The 23,243-nt window shown below is 46.4% G+C and overlaps 1 protein-coding gene across 2 annotated transcripts in view; it reads right to left on the bottom strand.

Annotated features, from left to right (window-relative positions):
• The window catches only part of PLD1 (phospholipase D1), an 886,935-nt gene that overhangs the window by 226,372 nt on the left and 637,320 nt on the right, over positions 1-23,243 (bottom strand). For both annotated transcript variants that reach the window (XM_069618743.1, XM_069618744.1), the window contains one exon: positions 7,698-7,781. In XM_069618743.1, coding sequence (XP_069474844.1) covers positions 7,698-7,781 — 84 coding nt within the window. The remainder of the gene's footprint in view (positions 1-7,697; positions 7,782-23,243) is intronic.

Genomic DNA, 23,243 nt, shown 5'->3' with positions numbered 1-23,243 from the left:
TCCTTTCAGAATGTTCTCCTGACAGGCCCATCACTGAAGGTCTCGAGCCACCCTGTTGGGAACCTGAAGAAGATCTGTCATTCTCCCTGAGAATTGTGACCACTGAGTCCTCAGTGCCCACTGGAGGATCTCATTCTCAGGCGAGCCTCTGGCACTAGGAAAATGCAGGATGCCATGAGGCCTAGCAACCTCAAAAAGTCGAAGGCTGGGAGACGTTGGGCATGTTTGAACTTGGTAACCATCTGTAGAATATCTTGAGCCCTCACCTCTGGTGGCGAGGCTTTTCCCAGGGAAGTGTCCAGGATCGCTCCTATGAACTGGAGTCTCTGCGATGGTATCATTTGTGACTTCTTTAAATTGAGGGAGAAGCCCAGTCTATGAAGGGAGTGGCACACGTGATTTAGCTGGATCTGAGCTTGTTCCGAAGAAACAGCCCTGATCAACCAATCGTCCAGGTAGGGGTAGACGTGAATCCCTTCCCTCCTTAGACTTGCCGCCACTACCGACATTAACTTGGTGAAGACCCTCGGGGCGGAGGTCAGCCCAAATGGCAGCACTCGAAATTGATAGTGAGAGTTGCCAATTGCGAACCTCAGGTATTTCCTGTGTTTGAGATGGATAGGCACATGGAAATAAGCGTCCTGAAGGTCCAGATATACCAACCAGTCCTGGAACTGAAGGGCCTGGAGGATCTGAGAAAGAGTGACCATCTTGAATTTGTCTTTCCTGAGGAATTTGTTCAATTCTCACAAGTCCAAGATGGGTCTCAGTCCTCCGTCTTTCTTTGGAATGAGAAAGTAAGGGGAATACCAGCCCTTGTTCCTCTCCGCTACAGGTACCGGTTCTATGGCACCTTTCTCTAGCAGGTCCAAAATTTCCTGCAAGAGGAGCGGATCTGGAGCTTTCCGAGAGCTGATCCCCGGAGGATGACTCTGAGGTATACGTAGGAAAGGTAGGCAGTAACCTTGGGCAACTGTCTCCAATGCCCAAGCATCTGACGTGATAGCCTGCCATACCGCCAGATGTTGAGTCAACCTGCCTCCTACAGGTGTCCTGTGAGGGAAGTCCTCAGAGTGGTTTTGGGGCGGCTGATGCAGATGCCGATGGTAAAGAGGCACCTGCTGTTGCTGCGGCTTTTGAATATCTACCCCGTCCACCTCGGGTAGTTCTTCTTTGTCCCCTTTGAGCCGGTTGTCCTCTACCTCTTCCGAATGCGGAGTAGAAGCGAAAGGACTTGCCCCTCGCAGAGGTTCCTGTGGGACGAAAAGGTGTCTGACGGATTGCAGCGCCTAGGGATTTTGCTGCTGCCTTTGAAGTTTGCAGTTTCTCTAAACTGTCATCCGCCTTTTTCCCGAACAAAAAAGAGCCATCGAATGGCATGTTCAAAAGCCTGGCTTGCACATCTGGGGCAAAACCAGACTTTCTCAACCAAGCGAATCTCCTGGTTGTTGTACTTGCCGCCATTGCTCTGCTGATACTGTCAGCCGAATCAATGCCCGTCTGGAGGGATTCGCACATAGCGTCTTTACCGTCCTGTATAATATTCAGGAACACATCCCTTTCTTCTCCCTCCGGGATGCAGTCAGCCGCTGTAGAAGCACACTCCCAAAGTGTATGGCTGAATCTAGCAAGGGTGCAAGTAGCATTAACAGATTTTAACGCCATGCTACATGCCGAAAAAACTTTCTTTGCCATAGTATCATATTTTTTATCGTCCCTGTCCTGTGGGACGGTAGGATAAGCCGTCTTGACATCGGTAGAGGATGCTGCCTGTACCACCAGACTTTCTGGGGATGGATGTTTAGACAAAAACTCCGGGTCTGTAGAGGATACCCTGTACTTTGTAGACAGTTTTTTTATTTACTGCCGGTACGACATCTGGGGTTTCCCAGTTTGTCATAATCTTCCTCTGAAGAGCTTTATGAAAAGGCACCACAGGATCCTCCTGTGGGCCTTTGTCAAGAATATCCGTGAGGTCATCTTGTTGGAAAGATTGTGAGGGTGCAGACCACCCCATAAACTCTGTGATCCTGGCCATTAAGGCTCTATAGGGGGTTTCAGCATGTTCCCGCGGGTCTGGCCTAGCAAACTCCACCTCAGGGGAGGTGTCTAACCCACTTGCCTCATGTAAGGAATCATGAAGATCCTTTAACCTGCGTTCTTCAGAGGGAAATTCCTCTCTAATTGGGGTTACAGGTCCCTGCAACTCTAATGTGTCTTCCTGTTCAGACAATTCACCCTCTTCCATAATTGAGGACATAGTTCTCAATTGTTCTGAACTCATAAAGGGTGTAAACCCCATTTCCAAAGCAGAGGGTGCCGAACTTGTCATAATCGGCCTCGAAAACGTCGATGTTGTCGACGCCGACGTCGAAGGCTTCGAGCGTGGCGTCGAAAACAAAGGCGGAGGCCTCGAAGACCTCGACAGAATTGGAATTCTGCTCGACAATCTCGAAGCCATCGACGTCGAGGACCTGGGGATAGTCACTGGGTGTGTCGTAACCGTGACTTTTCTTGGCGTCGACACCGGTGTCGAAGCTGGCGTCGAGTCGACAGACTCGTGTGTCGAAGGTCCCTTCGACAACGGCGTCGAAGACATCGACGGAACCTTCGTCGACGGCGTCGACGGAACCTTCGACGAAGGTTTGGAGGTCATAGTCCTACTCGAGGGTTCGTGACTCGCTCGAGAGGTTTCCTTCGCCGGGTACTGCGACTCGCAGCGTTTTTGACCTTCGGGTCTTTCGACCAGAGCATCCCTCTGGGCAGTCTTCGAGGGGGTTGAGGCCGCTTTCTCGAAAACGCTCATCATATTTTTGCGGAATTCCTCCCATTCAGCCCAGGAACTATGTTTCGTGGGGCACGGGATTCTCTTTGGCGAAACAGAGGAAGAGGAAGACGGAGAAGGGGATCTTCGAGTGCTTCGATCTCGAGGAGTGATGAGACCCACTCCGAAATCTGGAGCGCGAATGGTGACGAGGAGACGAATGTCTCGACTTCGTCGAGGAAGAAGAAGCTTTAAAAGTCTTACCTTTCTCCAGCTTCCCCCTACGCTCCTTCAGGGCCTTAGCTGTCATGGACATACAGTCCTCGCACTCCGAACAATGGTGTTCAGCTCCCAAACACCACAGACAAACTCTGTGAGGGTCAGTCAGCGACATCTTTTTCCCCACAATCTCGGCATTTTTTGAAGCCGGATCAAGGAGTTGTCGGTTCCGACGAAGAAGCCATCGAGTACGGATCGAATAACTCGAGGTAAATAGGTTTAACTCTGACAAAACTGAGCAACGGTATTCCGGGCACTGAGTAAGCGCGGAAAAACGGAACTGAGCAACGGGCGCGGCGCGCGGCCTTTATAGCCAGGATGACGTTGGCGTCGATACGGCGGCTGTCGAGGGACATCGACTCGGAGGACGTCGACGCGCAGCGCCCTCTAGTGAAAAATGTTTCCGAGGCCAGCAGAGCTGGAAGGAGATATCTAAGATGAGGAATACGTCGGAGGACACAATCCCTTCGAAAAATAAATTTTAGAAACAGAGATAGGAGAGAGAACATGCTTTAAATGGTTTGACAACAAGAAGTCCAGTATGTCAAGTAGGGCATCAGAAAATAATTCTGAAAAAGGCCTTGTGTACTGGGGAACAGGTAAATGTAGACAAAGGAAAACATTTCGGGCTTTACCTACTGCCTTTATAATGCTCATTCAAAAACTACACACACAATAACAAATGCACATTCTTATATTTTATACTTGCTCTCACTCCCATGGTCTGGTCATTAGAAAGACATCAGCAAAGTAACACTTCACTGATTATGCCTGATAAGGCAGAAACACGTGTCCGGGGGACCTATTGCCACTCTTGCTCACATGGGTTTGGTGCTGGGCTTCTTATGGGGGGAACCAGACTGATATGCAAATACAACATTCTACGCTGGTAAGCTATAATGAGCTAAAACATGGTTGAAGTCATTGCCTAGTGGGACAACCAACCCCTAGCTCTGGTTATTTAGCCATGCTCGTTCTCACTGGAGAACATCTCACATGTTTGCCAACCTCATGGATTCCAGACAGGAATTCTATAGCAAGACTGGAGGCGAGCATTATGTTTCAACTTTCTTTACTCCAACTCTTTGTTACACTCACAAATCCAATGCAAATACTCAAATAGCCAGTAACAGACAGTCAGACTCAGAGCTCGCTTTATAGCATACTGATCTTGCCGAAGAGCTGCAGTGAAAGAGGCCAGGCTCAAGGCAGGATATGTGGCAATGGGACAGTCAGCCAGGCATTGGTGGAAGGGCCAGGAGGTGATTGGCTTGAAGGAGGAGATAAGGAATGAAGGAGGACTGGAAGTTCAAGAAAACATGCATAGATGGGAACATCAGTTTTCTGTAGTTGCTTCTGTGTTTGCTTTGTTTTAATGATGTGCTGTTAAATCTGCAAAGATTTGTGTTGTATTGTGCCTGTCTGAGGTGAGGTAGCTTGAGATGTCATGTGGAATGTTTATGTGTGGATGATGGAATATTCTGAGTGGGTGTTCTGTGTAGAGGCTGTTACAGCTGGCTGGCCCTGGGTGATGGGAGCCGGTGTTGTAACAGCTTATGTCCATTATGTCTTCATGTGGATATGTAACTAAGAACCTGGAAATAAACTTACCTGAAGAAATTTTAAAGAGCCTGGAACCTGCTTTTTAACAATTTGGAGTAACGAAAGTTGCAGCATAATTCTTGCCTCAGTGTCTTTAATAGAATCTGGTCTCTTTGCACTGTTATGGTCAGGACAATCTCCATTATTTGTAAAGTGCTGCACCCAGAGTTCAGTCTGGCCCTGGACTGTCTTAGATGCTGCTGATCAATTTCCTCTAATGCTACAGGCTAAGCATTGCCATTTTACCCTCGTCTATCACTCTGACTTTCTTGAACACATTCTGCGGGGAAGATCTGCACATGCAAGTAATAGGGCACAGGATAAAATATCAAAAACACTTATCAGGAAAGCAATGTAAAGTTCATCACATTCGAAAATGTATATTTGTTTAGAAAATAATCTGATAGAAAAATCACTGAACCCACATGACTATGTTGAGTACTATTGAAGCCAGCTGACTCGCATTTCCTATTATTCAGGTTTCAGTCTTTTCCGATCTTAGCGTGGCATGGGGATGTCTGGCATAAGGACACATAATTTAAGGTTGGAAAGTTTTCTTGGCAGATTTAGGTTGGTTTAACTATGGAAAATTGTTGGATCATGCTGGCCCACAAACATGCCCTGTAACGGTGGAGATATGAACAAGGTTAAATATCTAGTATGGAAGAGCTCGAAGAGAAAGAAGCCTTACCAAAAAAAAAAAATCACTCAACAGTAGATATCTAGAGATTAAGAATTTGGCGATACCTGCGCTGTGAACTATTTTTAAATCTTAAATTGAATGCATACTGCTCTGATTTCTGGACATAAGACGAAATTAAGGAGTGCTATGTGATCTATGCAACCACTGGGCTGAATAAAAGAAAATGTGTCTAGAAAAAAGCAGGGGTTAAAGTTGGAAGCTGAGGATCTCAGTCACTGGTGCTTTATAAATGGTTTACCAAAAAGATTTGATCGAACGTGGATGAGGTATGCCTTATCCTGGTAGAAAAATCAACTAAGGGGAGAAAGCAAATTCACTGCACTGGCACTGTTTCGCTAGAAATATTCATTGTCCACCTAAAACCTGGAAGGCCTTTGCGCAGAGGCTATACTCTTGCTTTCCCCGCTTCTTACGTCTTCCTGCAAGGCGTGATTAAACCGAAGTGCTGCCCACTCTCGATACACTACGGCTCAGCATTTCTGAAGCAACGCTAGAGACCTGAAGATGTGCTTGCAGTGTGAAGAGTGTGATGCCAAGATTCTGCTGGATGCTTGTACAACCTTAACCTTCTGAAAAATGTCTAAACTTGTCCAGTGGCCAGGTGTCACTTACATTAAGCAACACAATATACTTCACCATCATCCATCTCTAGAGATTGAATAATTTTTGGAAATTCCACTATTGCATTCCTGGATACGTACAGGTTGTGACAAAGCAGCAAGGATCGGCTCCCGCAATCTGTACAGCTAGTGCATCCTGTTGGTAAAGCATTTGATCTTCTAATCTGCAGCTTTGCATACAGAATCAACTACATGCCTGCTGTTTCCATGACAATGCTTTCAAACCTACCCCATAGATGGCAGTCCACGATTTGCTCTTGCCGGATTCATATGCAACATTACACTTGGGGGCAGATTTTTGGAAGTGATTCCACCATTTGCCATTAGGTCACCCATCCGCCCTGAAACCTTAACAGGGAATCTAAGAGCGCCCACTCCACCCCCATTACTAAACAGCCCACTCACAAAAACTCCTGGATCATGCTATCTTCTTGTAGCAATTATCGGGTATACCCATTAGATATGGTCTCCTACGATGGCTTTCATTTTATAGAATTTATTTTACTCCAGACTGAAAGCTGCAGGCAAGACCAGCGTTCAGTATCTAGAGGCTCTAGGTTTTATGACATGATTTCACTAAATTGGCCAGCGGGCTCTCAGTGAGGAAATATGTGCTACTTTATGAACTGATGCAGTTATGGGAGTTGGAGGGTAAAAAACAGAGCTACGTGCCCATGGATGAAAAGCGACAAATACAGATAGGACATGAAAGCGCTTAGGGCTACAGTACCGAGCAAAGACATGCAAACAGCCTCATTTTGCAGCTCGCAGGAAAAGGACACAACCTGGGTAAAATGAATCTGCATGGGCATTTTCATGCATCCTACACGCTTGGCGTTGCACATTATGGAGCTCACGCATCACAATTGCGCCAACACTGCATGAAGTAATCTCTGCAGAATCCAATGCTACAGAATGGGATGATTTGGGCAGATTGCGCTTGGTCAAGTCGTACAGACTCAGACCAGGCACAATCCCACACACTGCATGGGTGAAGTTTAGTTTTTTTTAAACCGTGCTCTAGGCATTGTGCAAACGGATATTTTTTAGGAATCTATTCTTATTATAGGGGTATTGTACACGGACCTAGCTTCGGGAAGCAACACCGCAGTGCTTCACAATGAGAGGCATACTACTGTCTGCAATAACACACGGGAACAGCCTCATAGAATGGGGCTGGACGTACATAGGGTAATATAAACTATGCAATCAGCAGAGCATGCTTGAAATGCTCCAGGAAAAGCACAACCGTTGGATGCTGCCATGGGTTGGGTCATCTCTAAAGGACACCCCTCGGCCTCTAGAACCAAGCCTAAAGTAGACTAAAGGGGGATAGGAGCAGGAATGGGCAACAATAAATATGAACAGATGTGGGGACGAGATTTAAAGGACAAAGGAAAGATAAGTAGATGTGCAAGAAATGATAGATACAAAATGAGGTGGATACTGGACATAACATTTTAGACCAAGTCTAGATGGACTTTACAGCAGCATCATACTGTACAAACCACGGAGAACATGTATTCAAAATCAGAAAGGAAGATGTCTGACCACATATATTATTCAAAATAACTCACTCGCTAACAAAAAACCTTTGTAAGGAATGTACATGTGCCTGGAACTCTATTTTCACAGCATAAGAATCTTATGCACTATCGCATGGCAGTAACATTTTAACTAATACGGTCTACAATTAATGTTACTACAACAAATCAGCAACAATACTAACCACCAATCTGTGATGAAAATCTCCTCCTTTGCTGCTTCCAAGGCGTCTGCTACATCCTGAAAATATCCTTTTGCATTCACGTACCTAAAAAAAGAAATAATCAACAAATTAATAATCTTCAAAATAGGATTTCTTTAAGCGCCATGATAATCAACACATTCTTGAGTAGTGAATCATCTTGGGATTTTCTTCAAGTGTTATTAAATATTTAATACGCAATGAAAGAAAAACATTTTCCAGCAGCAAGAGGTTTCAGTGATTGTGCCTTATTCTGTGGAATCACCCTCGCACTTGAATTGCATGCACTCTGGAACCACTCTAGTTTAGTGGACAGTCTTGGTATAGTCGCTAAGTTGTTTACTGTGGTATTACGAGGTGTTCCAAGTATGACACGGAGGCCATTTGTGTGACCATTTTATTTCTACTGATCTTAAAAGGAGGTTACAAGATTATCCTGCGTCGGTGGTAATCGTGTTTACTCAGAGCAACGAGGCCCTTCTAAAACGCATCAATTTATAGAATGTTTGATTTTGCAAGTTGTCCATTTATGAGCTTTCCGGACCACAGGATCTCTGGGGATCCACGGGAATGGGGACTAACATTTTCCACTGCCTGATATCCCAGGCCGCCAGGACTTGTAATGTCGCGGTGGCAACGGGATCTCAGGCGGCGGAAATGGTGTTAAGAGTCCTGCGGCAGACCGTCCGGTAGCGCCAGCGGGTTACCACCCGACTCGTAATGAGCACCATTGATTAGTGTGGGGCAAAGACAAAGGCAAAGACTGCAGCTAAGCTGCGACTTGTATTACTGTCATGTGAATGACTTGAATCGGGAAAGGAGACAAACAGGATAGACCTGGCTGCAATGGTCTTGCATAAGTGTTTTGCCTGGTAAAGAAATCGCAGTTAATGACGGCATGGGCTGGGCAGTTGTGGTCGTCAAGAAGGATGATGGGCAGCTGGCAAGACAATGTCTCATAAAGAATCTTTTCTACAGGACAGAAACCCTTGGCTCTGCAGATTCTCCAGCTAAACAAAGACTCCCTAACAGAACAGGTTTTTGCTGGCCCTCAATTTCTTCAAGCAACAATGCAGAGCAGCTTGTGTAGAGGGAAGGCTCCACCTCAAGATCAGCTCGACAGAGGCTCTTGGTCAGGAACCCTTCAGGCGAAGAAAAGGCTGCAAGTGATAAAAGACAGTCCAAGGCGAGGGAAGGATGCGAGGTGCTCTGATCCACACACCAACATCACAATCTCGATTATTCAGAAGATATCTCCAGCTGGAATTGTGGACATGAGATGGGGTGTGGATCACCATTTGCAGCCAGGATCTGATCACAGAGGCAAAAAGAGTGGTTTTCATTCTAGGATGTCTGCATGTGTATAATGTTGCTTACATTATAGGTTGTGCAGTTGAACATGTCTCAAGCCATCATGGTTGATGAGCACTTTTTCCCTGTCAGATAGCACTGGGAGAATATACCAGGCACTATAATTTCGAAGGAAAACATGTTGCAACATTGTAACCGCTGAAGTTTCCAGTTAGAGGAGGTCTTCATGTACCGCTTTGTTTGACAACAATCGGTCACAACTTCGATCCATATGACATTTCTCTTCTCGCTGGGTATAGTTCAGAACCGGGGCTTTGGTCTCAGGAAAGGGTTACCTTTCACTGCAACAAAAAGCAAACTGGTGCATGCCAATGCCTGCATCCTGATATCTTTTAAACTGGTTTCACAGTCACTTGTGGGGCATTTTAAATGGGCTTTAAACCCCAGGAAAAGACGTTGTATGTGTACTGAGGTCATCTCGAGGGACATTTTATACTTTTGTGGTCAGGGTGTTAATAAAACCTGGGAATCTAACTGGTCACATGTCCCCGGCCTTCGCCCCACCCTGATCAGAAAAAGAAGAAATGAATCCGCAACAGGGGTAAAAAGCAGCATGCAACCCTATAACACTGGCATCCTAATTAGGTATGGGCGAAGGCACTGGCGAGTTTCCTGCCTGAAGCGGGGAGGCACATGGAGAGAATTTTACCAGGAATTCACCACACAGCCTAGCAAACCCAAACAAAATGGCACAGATGAACAAAAAGCAGGTCGACAGCTGGCGCATGCTTGTTCTGTTTTACCATCTGTTTCAATTTGCATGCCAGTTAAAGTTAGGATGCTTTTGTGCAGAAATCAGAACTTCAGGTTTTTTTAATCAGTCTTCTTTTTTAAGATCATGTTGCAGATGTCATTGAAAAGGTTCAAAACGTATGAAGTGGCCTCATAGATGCTTTTGATGCAGACCTTGGACAGTGCTGCAAGTGACAGACACATTGTTGCTGCGATGTTTCAGCCACAGCGCCTTGGCATTCTGCCTCAGGGTTCTTGAAACTGGTGGCTGCCCTCCTCTGAGGCCACAGCATGGGTGATGTACGTTCTCACCTGTGTTGGCTAGAGGTGCTGGGCACCATGACAATGAATGAGGCAGATCAAGCATTTCAAGGATGCAAATCTCTGGGATTAGATCAAGAAAGATGGGTCAGGTGGCCCAGTGACGAGGCAGAATGGATTGCACGGTTCTTGGTGACTGCCGAGGGAACAGTGCGATATAATCCTTGGCAAAGCAAAACTGGTGCTCATTACAAAGGGTCTTTATAAAAAGAAAAAAAGATCAATGTTTGTAATCCACATTTATATTTAACGTGAAGCCTGTCTATGTGGTGTAGCTCTCAATTATTCTTTAGAGCCCATTCCATGATGCCCTCATTGAAAGAAAATGGCAGGGGGATATAACTAAGTTCTAAAGTTCCTCCCACAAAGGGTTCAGAACTGTCCTCTTTTCTTCTCTGTGAGAAAATGGATGAGTGCAGCATAGCACTGGAAACGCTGAAGCACAGTCCTGCCTTTGCGACTAGGATCAGCATGATGTAGGCATCCATGAGATCACTGCGAAGGAACATGCGCACTAACGGAAGATGTTTTAATGCCGAAAGCACACTCTCATTGTCACACGGCTGCAGCCATCTCAGAAGGGCTCTGTGGAAAAGGGTGACCTCTTGATATGGAAGCAGGGGGTCAAATTTTCAGTGAAGAACAGCCGAGTCTGATACAAAAATCAAGTCTTCATAGCGTAAAAGTAGATTTCTTAATACTGATTACAAGTTTTGCTTTTATTAAGATTCAAATGTAAGCATCTATATTGGTGCAGATGCCTGGATTAGGCCTAATTTTACACCAAGGAAGGCATTTCTGTGGCTTTTAAGTTGCTCCATTTTTAACATGGACCCGTTATCCTGTGTCTGCGCCTATAATATCATACATCCTCGCATTCCTTAATAGGTTAGTCATTGGGAAAGGTTTAAGGTTAGGGTGATTTTTTTATTCAAAATACATGGCACCCTGGATGCCTTTACACAGTGCCATAATCGTTGTCAATATAAAAATCAGGGAAAACAAACAGCAGGACATAGAAGAAATGTTTATGTTCAGCAAATGGCAGACTGCTATGCTACACCAAATCTTTTCCAAAATGAGTGATTATACAATACATGCCTTGTAAACCCTAAAAGAAATAATGACCAACGCCACCACTTTAACGGATGTATAAAAGAGGTTCAGCAGCCACCACTCGGGTGGTCAGTAACATGTGTTCAAACCATGAGCAAACAAGATTCAAGTATTGTGGCCCCCCCATGACTTATTAGTTGCCTTCAAGTACATGTCCCACAAGGCACCCCCTCTCTATCGCAGAGTGACAACAATTAAAGCATTGTTCATTATTGTTATGACTCACTCCTGTATTGTATAATCTTTACTTTAAAGGGAATGCGTGTTTGCACTCTCCACTTGCTGCTACATGCAGTGACCCCCAGGGATTCATCTGCTATCAATGATGTTTGCATGGAACCTATAGTTCTCCACCTAGCAAATCATAATATCCATGTACGTGTTCTCAGAATGTCTTCAACAAAGGAGATCCTGAACCTATAATCTTGCCATTCCCCATCCCAAAAATGAAATGGTGAACGTATCTAAAGCTAAACCCACCAAAACAATGTTCAAAGTCTATAGAAGCTGCAATTCTCACACAATGCTGCCTCCGTGCAGATGCCTTAGGGTATTTAGATGGATCACTTAGGCTTCTTCAAATCGCCGAGCCATCAAGTTAAACCACAGATTCAAACTTAAGGAACATGTTGGCAAAATACTAAACAAGCCCAATATCAAATCAGTCTTATCACCAAAAAATAATATCCATCCATATATAACTGTTCAATCTTTTGTCCATTGTGACCCTAACTCTGTTGAAAGCATTGCTTGACTATTCAGCAAGTCTGATCAAAGACCCAATGAAGTTTGATCACATCACCCCAACCATATGAGAGATGCAAAGCTGCACCCTTGCACAGGTGACGTCAACGAATAGCATCAATTACAAGGCAGTCCCCAGAAAGACACCAGGCTACTCTGCATAAGAGTAGGCTATCTGGACTTGCCTGTGCACGTTTAGCTAGGCTGTGGCAAGAATCAAGATTCAGAAATGACAATGAAAATGTTTAAAGACAAACTTTCAGAATGCATAAACTCAGACTTTGGAATGAACAGTGCCAGGAAACAAATACCCGCCATCTTAGTCTCACTTCAAAACATAGCCCAATCCTCAACTATTTAAACCAGTATTTCCCCCCAACCAAACAAACGTCCCAGAAACAGCACTTCTCTAAGTAACCAATCTGATTCATATGCACCCCTCATTTGCCATATGCACTTATGCTGTTAATAACGGCATGTCGAATTTGTCTTAACCGGCTATGCACACAGGGGTAGACGAAGAACCAAAAGAGGCACTGGAAATAATTCTCAAAGTGGCCCCATATCACACTTCTATAACAAGCCCAACACTTTTGCCATGAGAAAATGTGGAAATACCACACAAAAAAGACTCTCGAAGGCCTAACCCGAGCAGGTGCTGCATACGCTGCAGAGTAAAAAAAGGCATAATGAAAGTATTTAGACCGGTACCTCCCCTCAGACCAACTGGAGAATATCTATTATTCAATTACATTTTGCATAATAGCACACTAAGAGGGGAACGCAGAGGAACAATTCAGGGTGCACCCATCCAGAGCGCCTGAAAGCATTAGGTATGCGACATCCCGTTTATAGCAAAAACAAACATGATGTATAGCATACACGTTTCACAAGGTGAAAAACAGCGAGTTCAGTTTAGACAAGGAGTAATATGTATTGTTAAGCTCTATAGTACTGCTTTCTGTAAATGCTTTGTTGAGTTATGTTATGTTAAACTTTCTTATACCGCGCTCTCTCCCCACCTGCGTGGTTTCTTGGAGTTGAAAAACAATGGAATGGAATGCAATGCCACCCAGAGGAAATCAGGGATCTTATTAAGAGTAGCAGTCTGCTTAATGCATTTAACAGTAAAGCTAAAACCTCTTAAACTGCATTTATAACACCTTAAACATGCCCAATGTATTCGTGAAGACAGAACCTGCATTATTGTTGCCAGTCTGCATGCTCTTTGGGGCAAATTGAATCTCTTGCATGGCAGGACTCGCAACCCGGACACTCGCTTGGACTGAACCTGCTTGGCCTCTGCTTCTCCATCCGTCCCAGGGGGAACCTTTATCTGGTTACACTTGTACATTAATTCTGTTTTGCTTTGTTCGTCCCCACTTCCCTTTTGCCCGCATCTCGCATGACCCTTTCATCCCCTTATATTCCTATGGTGTCATTATCCCACTGCCCTGGCTCCTAGCCCTGGAGTGTTGCTTTTAGCATACGGCCTCTACAGTACACTAAATACAACCGTTTGCCTCCCAAAATTGGCCTCTGCTCTGCTTTATTCTAAAGATTAGCCTCAATCCTCCGCTTTGGGATTCCTCCCCAGTCTGCTACACAACCATGGCCTTGGGTCTGTTGACACAGTGCCTTAATTGAGCCTTTTTCCATGGCGTCACTTGCTCGTTATTACCCCCAGGTGTACGCTACCTCCATCCTTGGTTTTGGTACTGCCTTACTCACATTCATATGGTCACTCCGCCTCCCCTGGTCATCGTCAAAAACATATTTCCCGTCGTTGGTCTTATATTGACCCCACCTACTACTCCCATTCTATGCTAGAGTTCTCATAATCTCTACTTACAGCTTGCTTCTGATAGCACCTTCACAGGCATTCCCCCCACCCCCATGTGTACGCATTCCCATCCGATGGAACTCGCATAGCCTGGCATCTCTCCCTCCTATAGTTTATCCTAACATTGCCATGAGATCTGTCACCTCCGACCGCCATGTTATTTCCGGCCTCCAGCTGAACTGCCTATAAAGATTTATGTTCCTGTGGGGCGCTTCTTTCCACTCCTTATGTCTCCAAGTACTGTGGTGGAAGATGGTGTTCGCCAAGGTTGATGGTGCTTGGTTTGTTGACGTCAGGAGGAGGGGAAGTGAGGGGAAGGAGTAGGGTGCCTACTGGCCATGTGTGGTGAGGGGTGTGGGGGGGGCAGGTAAATTCTTTGACCCGAGAGCTATGCACCTGGTATCTACTGTTGGTTTTTGCTAGTGTCCTAATATTACACAAGGGCTGCGAGTGAACCAGGTGTGCCCTAACTTTGGAAAAGGACTTATTGGGAGGGAGCTATGAGCCCTCATTTTAAATGATGAATGTGGTTAGTAGGTAAGGGTTGCAGTGCAAGAACTTTCTTGAAGACTGCCACTATTGTCACTTTCTTTCTACCCGTCTATGTGCCTTCTGGGCACATATGTTATAGCTTGGGCACATGTAAAGGCCTGGACACCCAGCCAACTCAAAACAAATTGTTTAATGCAGAACACCAAAGTGGCAACATCTAATACGAGATATTGCTAGCCATTCCTCAGTGTTTAATTCAAAATCATCTTGCATTCTGGGATCTGTTGTTTTGGTTGTAGCACACCTGCTGTCTTGCCTTTTTATCTGCCCAGCTCGCTGAGCTACAACATTTGTCTTGTCGGACACGAGCTCCATATGCCACACAGTACTATGTCACTGGGGCTAGGGCATGCAATGGATTGAGACAGTGGGACATTTGTGGTCCTGCCCTTCGTCTGACTTATGGAAGGGAATGCCAGTGATGTAGCTGGGGAAGAGGTGAATAAAGTGGCGAAGATGGGAACAGCTTTGAAGATGAGGGGGCAAATATGCATTAACCTCCCTGGTCACAACACACGTGATACAGAGGCCTTGTTCATTCACTCACTTGAAATCCAGGGCCATCCTCAAGATCTAGCAGATAAATTCAAGATATGGTTCATCTTTTTACTTTATTTGTGGTATAACATTTTTGCATTTTTGTATTGTTTCTTGCACGCACCCTCCAGTGCAGAGTTAGTATATTTGCAGCCACAGATATTTTGTTGCCTTTTGTTCTTTCAGGAAAGATCATAGGATTTCTTAGTACTTGCCAGTTTACTGGGGATCACCACTCTCCACACCAGCTCTTGTGTCGCATAATGCCGACCGGTTTATTCTTTATATTGCATTAGAAATTTGGTCTCCATTGCACGCTTCTAATGAGCGCAAGAGTATGAAGAAAAGTAGAGGCTATTTGATTAGGGGGGGTAAGATGAGTAGCTTGTCTGGGATTCTTCATGTATGGAGCATAGTTTGCCCAAGTGCAAGGAAGGATTTGCACCAAATTTGCAGCAGGAGAGGGGGCTTGGGTCAGAAAGCGTGCTTTTGTGTGTTTGGTGGAACGCCGACCAGTACTTTTGTTGCAATGAACTGAAATGTACGTCCCAAAAAATTAGTGATATCTGGGTCCGCTCCGAGGACCCATTTCCCCGCTCGCTCCACAGACCGAAGTCTCATTGGCCTGCGGTACGCTGTGTTGTCGGCGAACATTGGACGCGGCTGTTGGTTGGCTGGAGGGAAGCGTGCCGTGGGTCAAAGGTTTTGGGAATCACTGCCATGGTGTATCGGAGGATAGTGTTGTGGTGTATGTGGCAAGGCTCTAAGCCATTGTGTGCATGGGTGGGCCTCTTGGACGTAGCAGTGTGCACAGTAAAATTAGTCATATCTGGCTCTGCTTCAGCGCCCCATTTTTCTGTTCGCCGCACAGTCAAAATGTTGATTGCAAAGCAGTGTGTGGTGACGGTATGTGTGTCAAAAGTGTTCCATGACAGTGTCATGTTGTATCAGAGGACAATGCGGCGGCGAAAGGGGCTGACAAACAGTGTACGGCATCTGGAGGTGGGAAGAAGGGATGGAAAGGTTGCAGGAGTGAGAAGTGCTTCATGTGATATATCTCATTAGAAGACAGTGGTGTGCCAGCGCTATCTGTGTATGCTCTGCCAATGCGCGGCTACCTCAACAGGCAACAATCTTTTGCGGTCATTGCAGACAGCCTTCGTTATGGCATGCTAGCTGCAGCAGTGATGTCTTTGTGATGAGTGGTGGCAGGCACATTTGCAGAAGGGGAGTGCATTCCACGAGACATGGGGATTTAAATATAGCGTATACTATGGTGTGCTATGTGAGGTAAATCCGTAGCCCCAGCGATGCCTGGCTGCAGCTCTAGCACAGAAAAGTATGTCCACTGGTTGAAAGTAGGTGCCACATTGTTGCTTTTTGTGTGTGGTTCGGCTGGAGTGCACACAATGTTGGTTGCATGGGCGTGGTGATTGGTAGAACAAACACAATTGTCGGTGTATGGGTGGAGATGCTGCCGTGACCAGTCGTGCAGTGTGTCCACTGGGTGCACTAACGGAACAGTGTACACATGAGAGGTCACAGTGCAACTGGGTCTTATATGTGCTTGTGTAGTCTGCATTGCGCAGATTAGTTAAGTGTAGCAGTGCCCTACGCACCATTGGTTCTATGCACGTACTAGAGTGTTGGGAGCAGGCCCAATGTTGTGAAGATTGTCTTGTTTGGTTGGCATGCTTATATGCATTTTGATTCGAAGTGGGTAGTGGTGCCAAAAACAGCAATATTTTTCTGTATTATGGTAAGTGGAACATGTGTCCTTGCCTCCCTGCTATATGGTACAGCGGTTGGGTGGAAGTGCTGGTGCGTATGTTGTCTTTGTGATTTCTGGCACATGCCTACACGGTCGCCTGCCTGGCTCTGTTATGTTGTGGTGAGTGTGCCCAAGACCTAGACTGTTGGGTGCAGGCCTTCATCACAGCCACCACAACATAAGTCACTCTGCATGCATTTGAAGTTGGTGAGTAGCACACAATGGTTGCGGAGGACACTGTACACTTGGTAGAACAGCAGAAGTGAGCTGCTGTGCGTCCATTAGCATATGGTGTTCACCATTGCCCCCGTTGCACAATAGGGAACATAAAGATAAACACATGTCACATTTGCGTGTGCAATGGTTAGGCCCTTATAAAACCCTTGCTTGAGAAAGTGTTTGACCACATTGCCTCATGAAAGGAAGTCAGCAGCATCAGAAAGTTGCAATATGGACAATGTACAGAGGCACGCACATACCGTTCAGCACGTGCAACCGAACCTCATGGAGCCATGCATGCAAAGATGTGGCCAGGGTGAAAGGTGGAAGGCTCAATTGCAGATGGGGAATGCATTATACATGACATGAGGAGTATAACGTGGGGTGCACTAGGGAGTGTTGTGTGTTGTGAGGGCCTAGCCTCTTGGATGCATGGGTGGAAGCCTTACACAAACAGCTATGTGGGTTGCTTGCAACTACTTCTCAGATTGCTGCATTTTGTGTGTGGTTTGTGAGTTGCGCATGCATTGTTGATTGCATGGGTGTGCTAATTGTTCGCACATTGTACATTTGCCAGTGCATGGCAGGAGCTTCTGGAGTGACCAGTTCTGCAGCGTGTCCACCGAGTGCTGTGGTGAGAAAGTGTGTGTGTACCACTGCATAGGGTTCAACTGCATAGTGTATGTGCCTGATTAGTGTGCATTGCGCAGAACTGGGTGTTAGTCTTAGCAGTGCACGGTGGTGGCGCGAGTTATGGTTGCTTAGCTTACCATAACTGGCGAATTTCAAGGGTTTTTGGTTTTAGTTGGAACCATAACGTCCCTTTAACAAAGTTTTTTCACTGAATTTCATAGGTTTTTAGTAGCACACCTTAACCATAACGTCCCTTTAACAAAGTTTTTTCATTGAATTTCATAGGTTTTTATTAGTGCAACTTAACCATAACGTCCCTGTAACATTTATTTTTTACTAAATTTTAAAGGTTATTAGTGCAATGTCACCATAACATCCTTTTCCATAGATGAAGACCACTAACATCTTATGTCCTCAAAGTGGGAACGCCGGGTGGTAAAAAAAAACAAAAAGATTTTCCTTCCTACATAGGGACGCCACAGGCGTCCCGGTGTAGGAAGGAAAATGTTTTACCAAGATGGCAACCATGGAAAGGGAAGGTGGGGTGTATAAAGAACACAACAGGGCATGAGCGGGGGGTGGGGGTGGGACAGGGGAGACACATGGGCATGAGCGGGGGGTGAGAGGGAACAGTGTACAAACGGGGCATGAGCAGGGGGTGGGGGGCAAAAGGAAGGAAACCCAGGGCATGAGCGGTGGTGGGGGGGAACACGAGAGAGACACGGGGCATGAGCAGCGGGTTGGGAGGAACATGAGGGAGACACGGTGTATGAGCGGGGGGTGGGGAGGAACACGAGGGAGACACGGGGCATGAGCGGGGGGGTACAGGGCACACACGGGACATGAGCGGGGTGGGGGGGGAAGGAGAGAGCCAAGGGGCATGAGCGTGGGGTGGGGGGGAACACGAGGGAGACACGGGACATGAGCGGGGGGTAACACGAGGGAAACACAGGGCTTGAGCGGGGGTGGGGCGAACACGAGGGAGACACGGGGCATGAGCGGGGGGTGGAGCCAACAGGAGAGAGACACAGGGCATGAGTGGGGAGGTGGGGAGAACAGGAGACAGACACGGGGCATGAGCGGGGGGGTGAGGGGCAACAGGAGAGAGACACGGGGCATGAGCACGGAGTGGGGGGTACAGGAGACAGACACGGGGTATGGGTGGGGGCAACAGGAGACAGATACGGGGCATGGGCGGGGGGTGGGGGAACAGAAGACAGACACGGGGCATGAGCAAGGGGGTGGGGGGCAACAGGAGAGAGACAGGTGGCATGAGCAGGCGTGTGGGGGGGTACAGGAGACAGACACGGGGCATGAGTGGGGGGGCAACAGGAGAGAGACAAGGGGCATGAGCGGGTGGGGGGAACAGGAGACAGTCACGGGGCATGAGCAGGGGGTGGAGGGCAACAGGAGACAGAAACAGGGCATGAGCGGGGGGTGGGAGGAACAGGAGACAGACACGGGGCATGAGTGGGGGGTGGGCGGATGGGGGAGAGACACGGGGCATGAGCGGGGGGTGGGCGGGAGGGGGAGAGACACACGGGGCATGAGCGGGGGGTGGTCGGGAGGGGGAGAGACACATGGGGCATGAGCGGGAAGGGGAGAGAGACACGGGGCATGAGCGGGGGTGGGCAGGAGGGGGAGAGACACACGGGGCATGAGCGGGGGGTGGGCGGACGGGGGAGAGACACACGGGGCATGAGCGGGGGGTGGGCGGGAGGGGGCGAGACACACGGGGCATGAGCGGGGGTGGCCGGGAGGGGGAGAGACACATGGGGCATGAGCGGGGGGTGGGCGGGAAGGGGAGATAGACACGGGGCATGAGCGGGGGGTGGGCAGGATGAGGAGAGACACACGGGGCATGAGCTGGGGGTGGGCGGGAGGGGGAGAGACACACGGGGCATGAGCGGGGGGTGGGCAGGAGGGGGAGAGACACACAGGGCTTGAGCGGGGGTGGGCGGGAGGGGAGAGACACAGGGCAGGAGCGGGGGTGAAGGAGGGGAGGGAGAGAGACACACGGGGCATGAGCGGGGTGGGGGAGGGAGAGAGACACGAGGCATGAGCGGGGGTGGGGAGGAAGGGGAGAGACACATGGGGCATGAGCGGGGTTGGGGGGAGAGAGACACGGGGCATGAGCGGGGGTGGGGGGTAGGGGGGGAGACACGGGGCATGAGCGGGGGTGGGCGGGAGGGGGAGAGACACGGGGCATGAGCGGGGGTGGGCGGGAGGGGGAGAGACACGGGGCATGAGCGGGGGTGGGCGGGAGGGGGAGACACACGGGGCATGAGCGGGGGTGGGCGGAAGGGGGAGAGACACGGGGCATGAGCGGGGGTGGGCCGGAGGGGGAGAGACACACGGGGCAAGAGCGGGGGCGGGCCGGAGGGGGAGAGACACACGGGGCATGAGCGGGGGTGGGGGGAGGGAGAGACACACGGGGCATGAGCGGGGGTGGGGGAAGGGGAGAGAGACACAGGGCATGAGCGGGGGGTGGGGGGAGGGAGAGAGACACGGCGTTCGTGTGCAGGTGGCAGATCCCGCTCCTCGGCCCTCCGCTGGCCACCGTGTGCCGATGGCGTGAGTGGGGGTCTGGAGGAACAGGGGAGACACGGAGCATGAGTGGGGGTGGGGGGGACAAGAAGGACACGATGGGGCATGAGCAGGGGTGGGAGGAACAGGAGACAGACACAATACTTAGTGTGCAGGCGGCGAGGAACAAAGATGGCGGGCGTCTCTGAAGCCAGATGCACTGCACGCTTTCACCGCATCCAATGAGAGAGCACGTCAGATGTCCACGGACATCACGCAAGATGCTTGCCCAATCACTGTCCTGTCCGCGGAACAAACAGGGAAGTGTGTTCGCGAAGCGAACACAGATATCACTAATTTTTTCCACTTACATTTTAATCATTTTTTTAAAAACTACTCGACGGATTTACACCAAATAAAGCAAAGCACGCTTTCGGGACCAAGACGCCGCTCCTGCCGCAAATCTGGTGTAAATCCGTCCTGCGGTTTGGGCTGTAGGCGTGAGCAAAGTTTTTTCCTATTATGTCTACGGGAAAAAAAAAAGTTTTGGGACCCCTCTATATCTTTGCCCCCCCTGGACGAATCCTCACCAAACTTTGCAAAAAAAATTCAGAGTGACCCAAATACTTTTTTTGCAAAGTTTGGTGCGGATTCGTCCAGAGAGAGCGAAGTTATAAGCCGCCCAAAAAGTGCTCTTCCTATGGAAACACCAACTTAACCATAACTACATGGCCACTACCGTGGCCATGTAATTGAATATATATATATATATATTCAATGAAAAACTTTGTTAAAGGGACGTTATGGTTAAGTTGTGCTATTAAAGGGACGTTATGGTTAAGTTGCGCTACTAAAAACCTATGCAATTCAGTGAAAAAACGTTGTTAAAGGGACGTTATGTTTCCAAGTAAAACCGAAAAACACTTGAAATTCGCCAGTTATGGTAAGCTAAGCAACCATAACTCGCGCCACCACCGTGCACTGCTAAGACTAACACCCAGGACATCAAAGATGACATCACAAATGTCATTGATGACATCACTGATGACATCACATGTGTATGTACTTTTCATGAAATATGTGTACAAGGGATTTTTATTATAATGTTGCGAAAAAGTGTCAAGGATCATTGCAATAAATATCATATCCTAATTAGTGCATTGAACGATGCATTGATATAAATAGCATTCTATTATGGGGTTCTATCTAGTATACTAAGCTACTCATGCAGAAACATATCATTGTGTGCAGCGTACAAGATGAAGGTATAATATTCGTAATGTTAATATGTTGAATAATGAAATGATAATTGTTTTCTTAATAGATTTTTGTGTACTGTGAAATATGTAATAAGTAGCTACTAAAACCCATGTATTACATAATTGCTTTACTATAGACAAAACACAAAGACAAGAACACATACCAATATGGGTATATACAGGGAAAGTGAAGTTCGCAAAAAAGCACAAGTAATAGCAGAAACAATTCATAACCTAACTGATCATTTTTATGCAAATAAATGATTGCTGTTTCAAAGCTGCTATTTACCCTATGTATAAGTATCAGTTGATGTGATTGGACCCTAAGGAAAGTAGTGCAAGTACAATGTAAACAAATATGACCGTATACAGGGAAAGTACAGCCATAAAAAAAAAACAGAACTATCAGAAAGTGCTGATAAGTGTATTGATTATCTTTATGCACAAAAAGGATTGCTGTCTTTCAAGTTCGGGTCTTGCCCTATGTATATGTTTCATATGATGTGACTGGATTCTAAGGGAATTACTGTAAGAACCTACTTGAAGGATACGTCTACAAATAAAATAGAATTTTTAGTTTCTGACTGTTACTGAAGAAAACCATGTGGCCTAGATATGTCAGCAAAAGAAAAAAGAGTGAGCCAGACATGTGATGTCATCTTTGATGTCCTGGGTGTTAGTCTTAGCAGTGCACGGTGGTTTGCGGGTTATGTTTGCTTAGCTTACCATAACTGGTGAATTTCAAGGGTTTTTCAGTTTTACTTGGAACCATAACGTCCCTTTAACAAAGTTTTTTCACTGAATTTCATAGGTTTTTAGTAGCGCAACTTAACCATAATGTCCCTTTAACAAAGTTTTTTCACTGAATTTCATAGGTTTTTAGTAGCGCAACTTAACCATAACGTCCCTTTAACAAAGTTTTTTCATTGAATTTCGTAGGTTTTTAGAAGTGCAACTTAACAATAATGACTTTCACTTTATATACATATCATATGGAACTGACTGAATCTCTTCTACTGTACTTGATGTCCGCAAACTAATTTAATGTTCGCGGACATGTTCGAAGAACAGTACCACTACCTGAAAAACTCTGGGGGGGTATGCTTGATTGTTATATCATAACATAGGAACATTTAAGAAATTCAAAAAAAAGCACACAAACACATTATATGTACTAATACATAAGAAATGTAACCCATATATACAACACACTAACCATTCATTTAAATGCACTATGTTCTAAAATGGAATATACCACAAGAAAGTAAATTGGCTTCCAACATAATTACCTCACAAACACAACAGAACTGAGAACAAGAGCAGACCCACTGAGTACATAGGACATATCTTACCTGAAATAGTAAGTGTACTTCATGTTATTCATATATTTATAAACTTTCTGTATTAGATAAAAAAATATATTATCTTTTGTTTTTCTCTCACAGAAATGTCTAGTACTCTGGAATGGCTAGAGGAACATTTCCCAAATGAAGAAATGTCACAAGATAGTGAAACTAATGGTAAACACTTTATAATATAAACCATTTAATTATTATTATTTTGTATACATTTAACATATATATATATTTTTTTTTTGTACAGAGCATACCAAAATAGAAAATACTTCAGAAAAACCTGTTATGGATAACACTTTTCACAGTATAGAAGAAAAAATGGATTTATTGTTGACTAATTTTAATAACTTGAAAACTTTTGTGGAAGATCATTTTAAACCAAAAACCTCGTACCATTGCCCCACATGTACTTGTCCCTCCTCACCATATCCCAGTCAATTATCCCCAAACCCTTTCCATAACCCAAAACGTTTTGATTAGACTTCCATCCCATCTTCACCTAATAACAATCATGATGAAACCCCTAATTCTCCTGTTTTTGTTTCTGCC

This window comes from Ambystoma mexicanum, chromosome 10 (genome assembly GCF_040938575.1).
Source record: "Ambystoma mexicanum isolate Mex_15411 chromosome 10, UKY_AmexF1_1, whole genome shotgun sequence".
Lineage (NCBI taxonomy): Eukaryota > Metazoa > Chordata > Amphibia > Caudata > Ambystomatidae > Ambystoma > Ambystoma mexicanum.
Note: the sequence above shows the minus strand (reverse complement) of the source record. Positions and strands in the feature narration are given on the sequence as shown.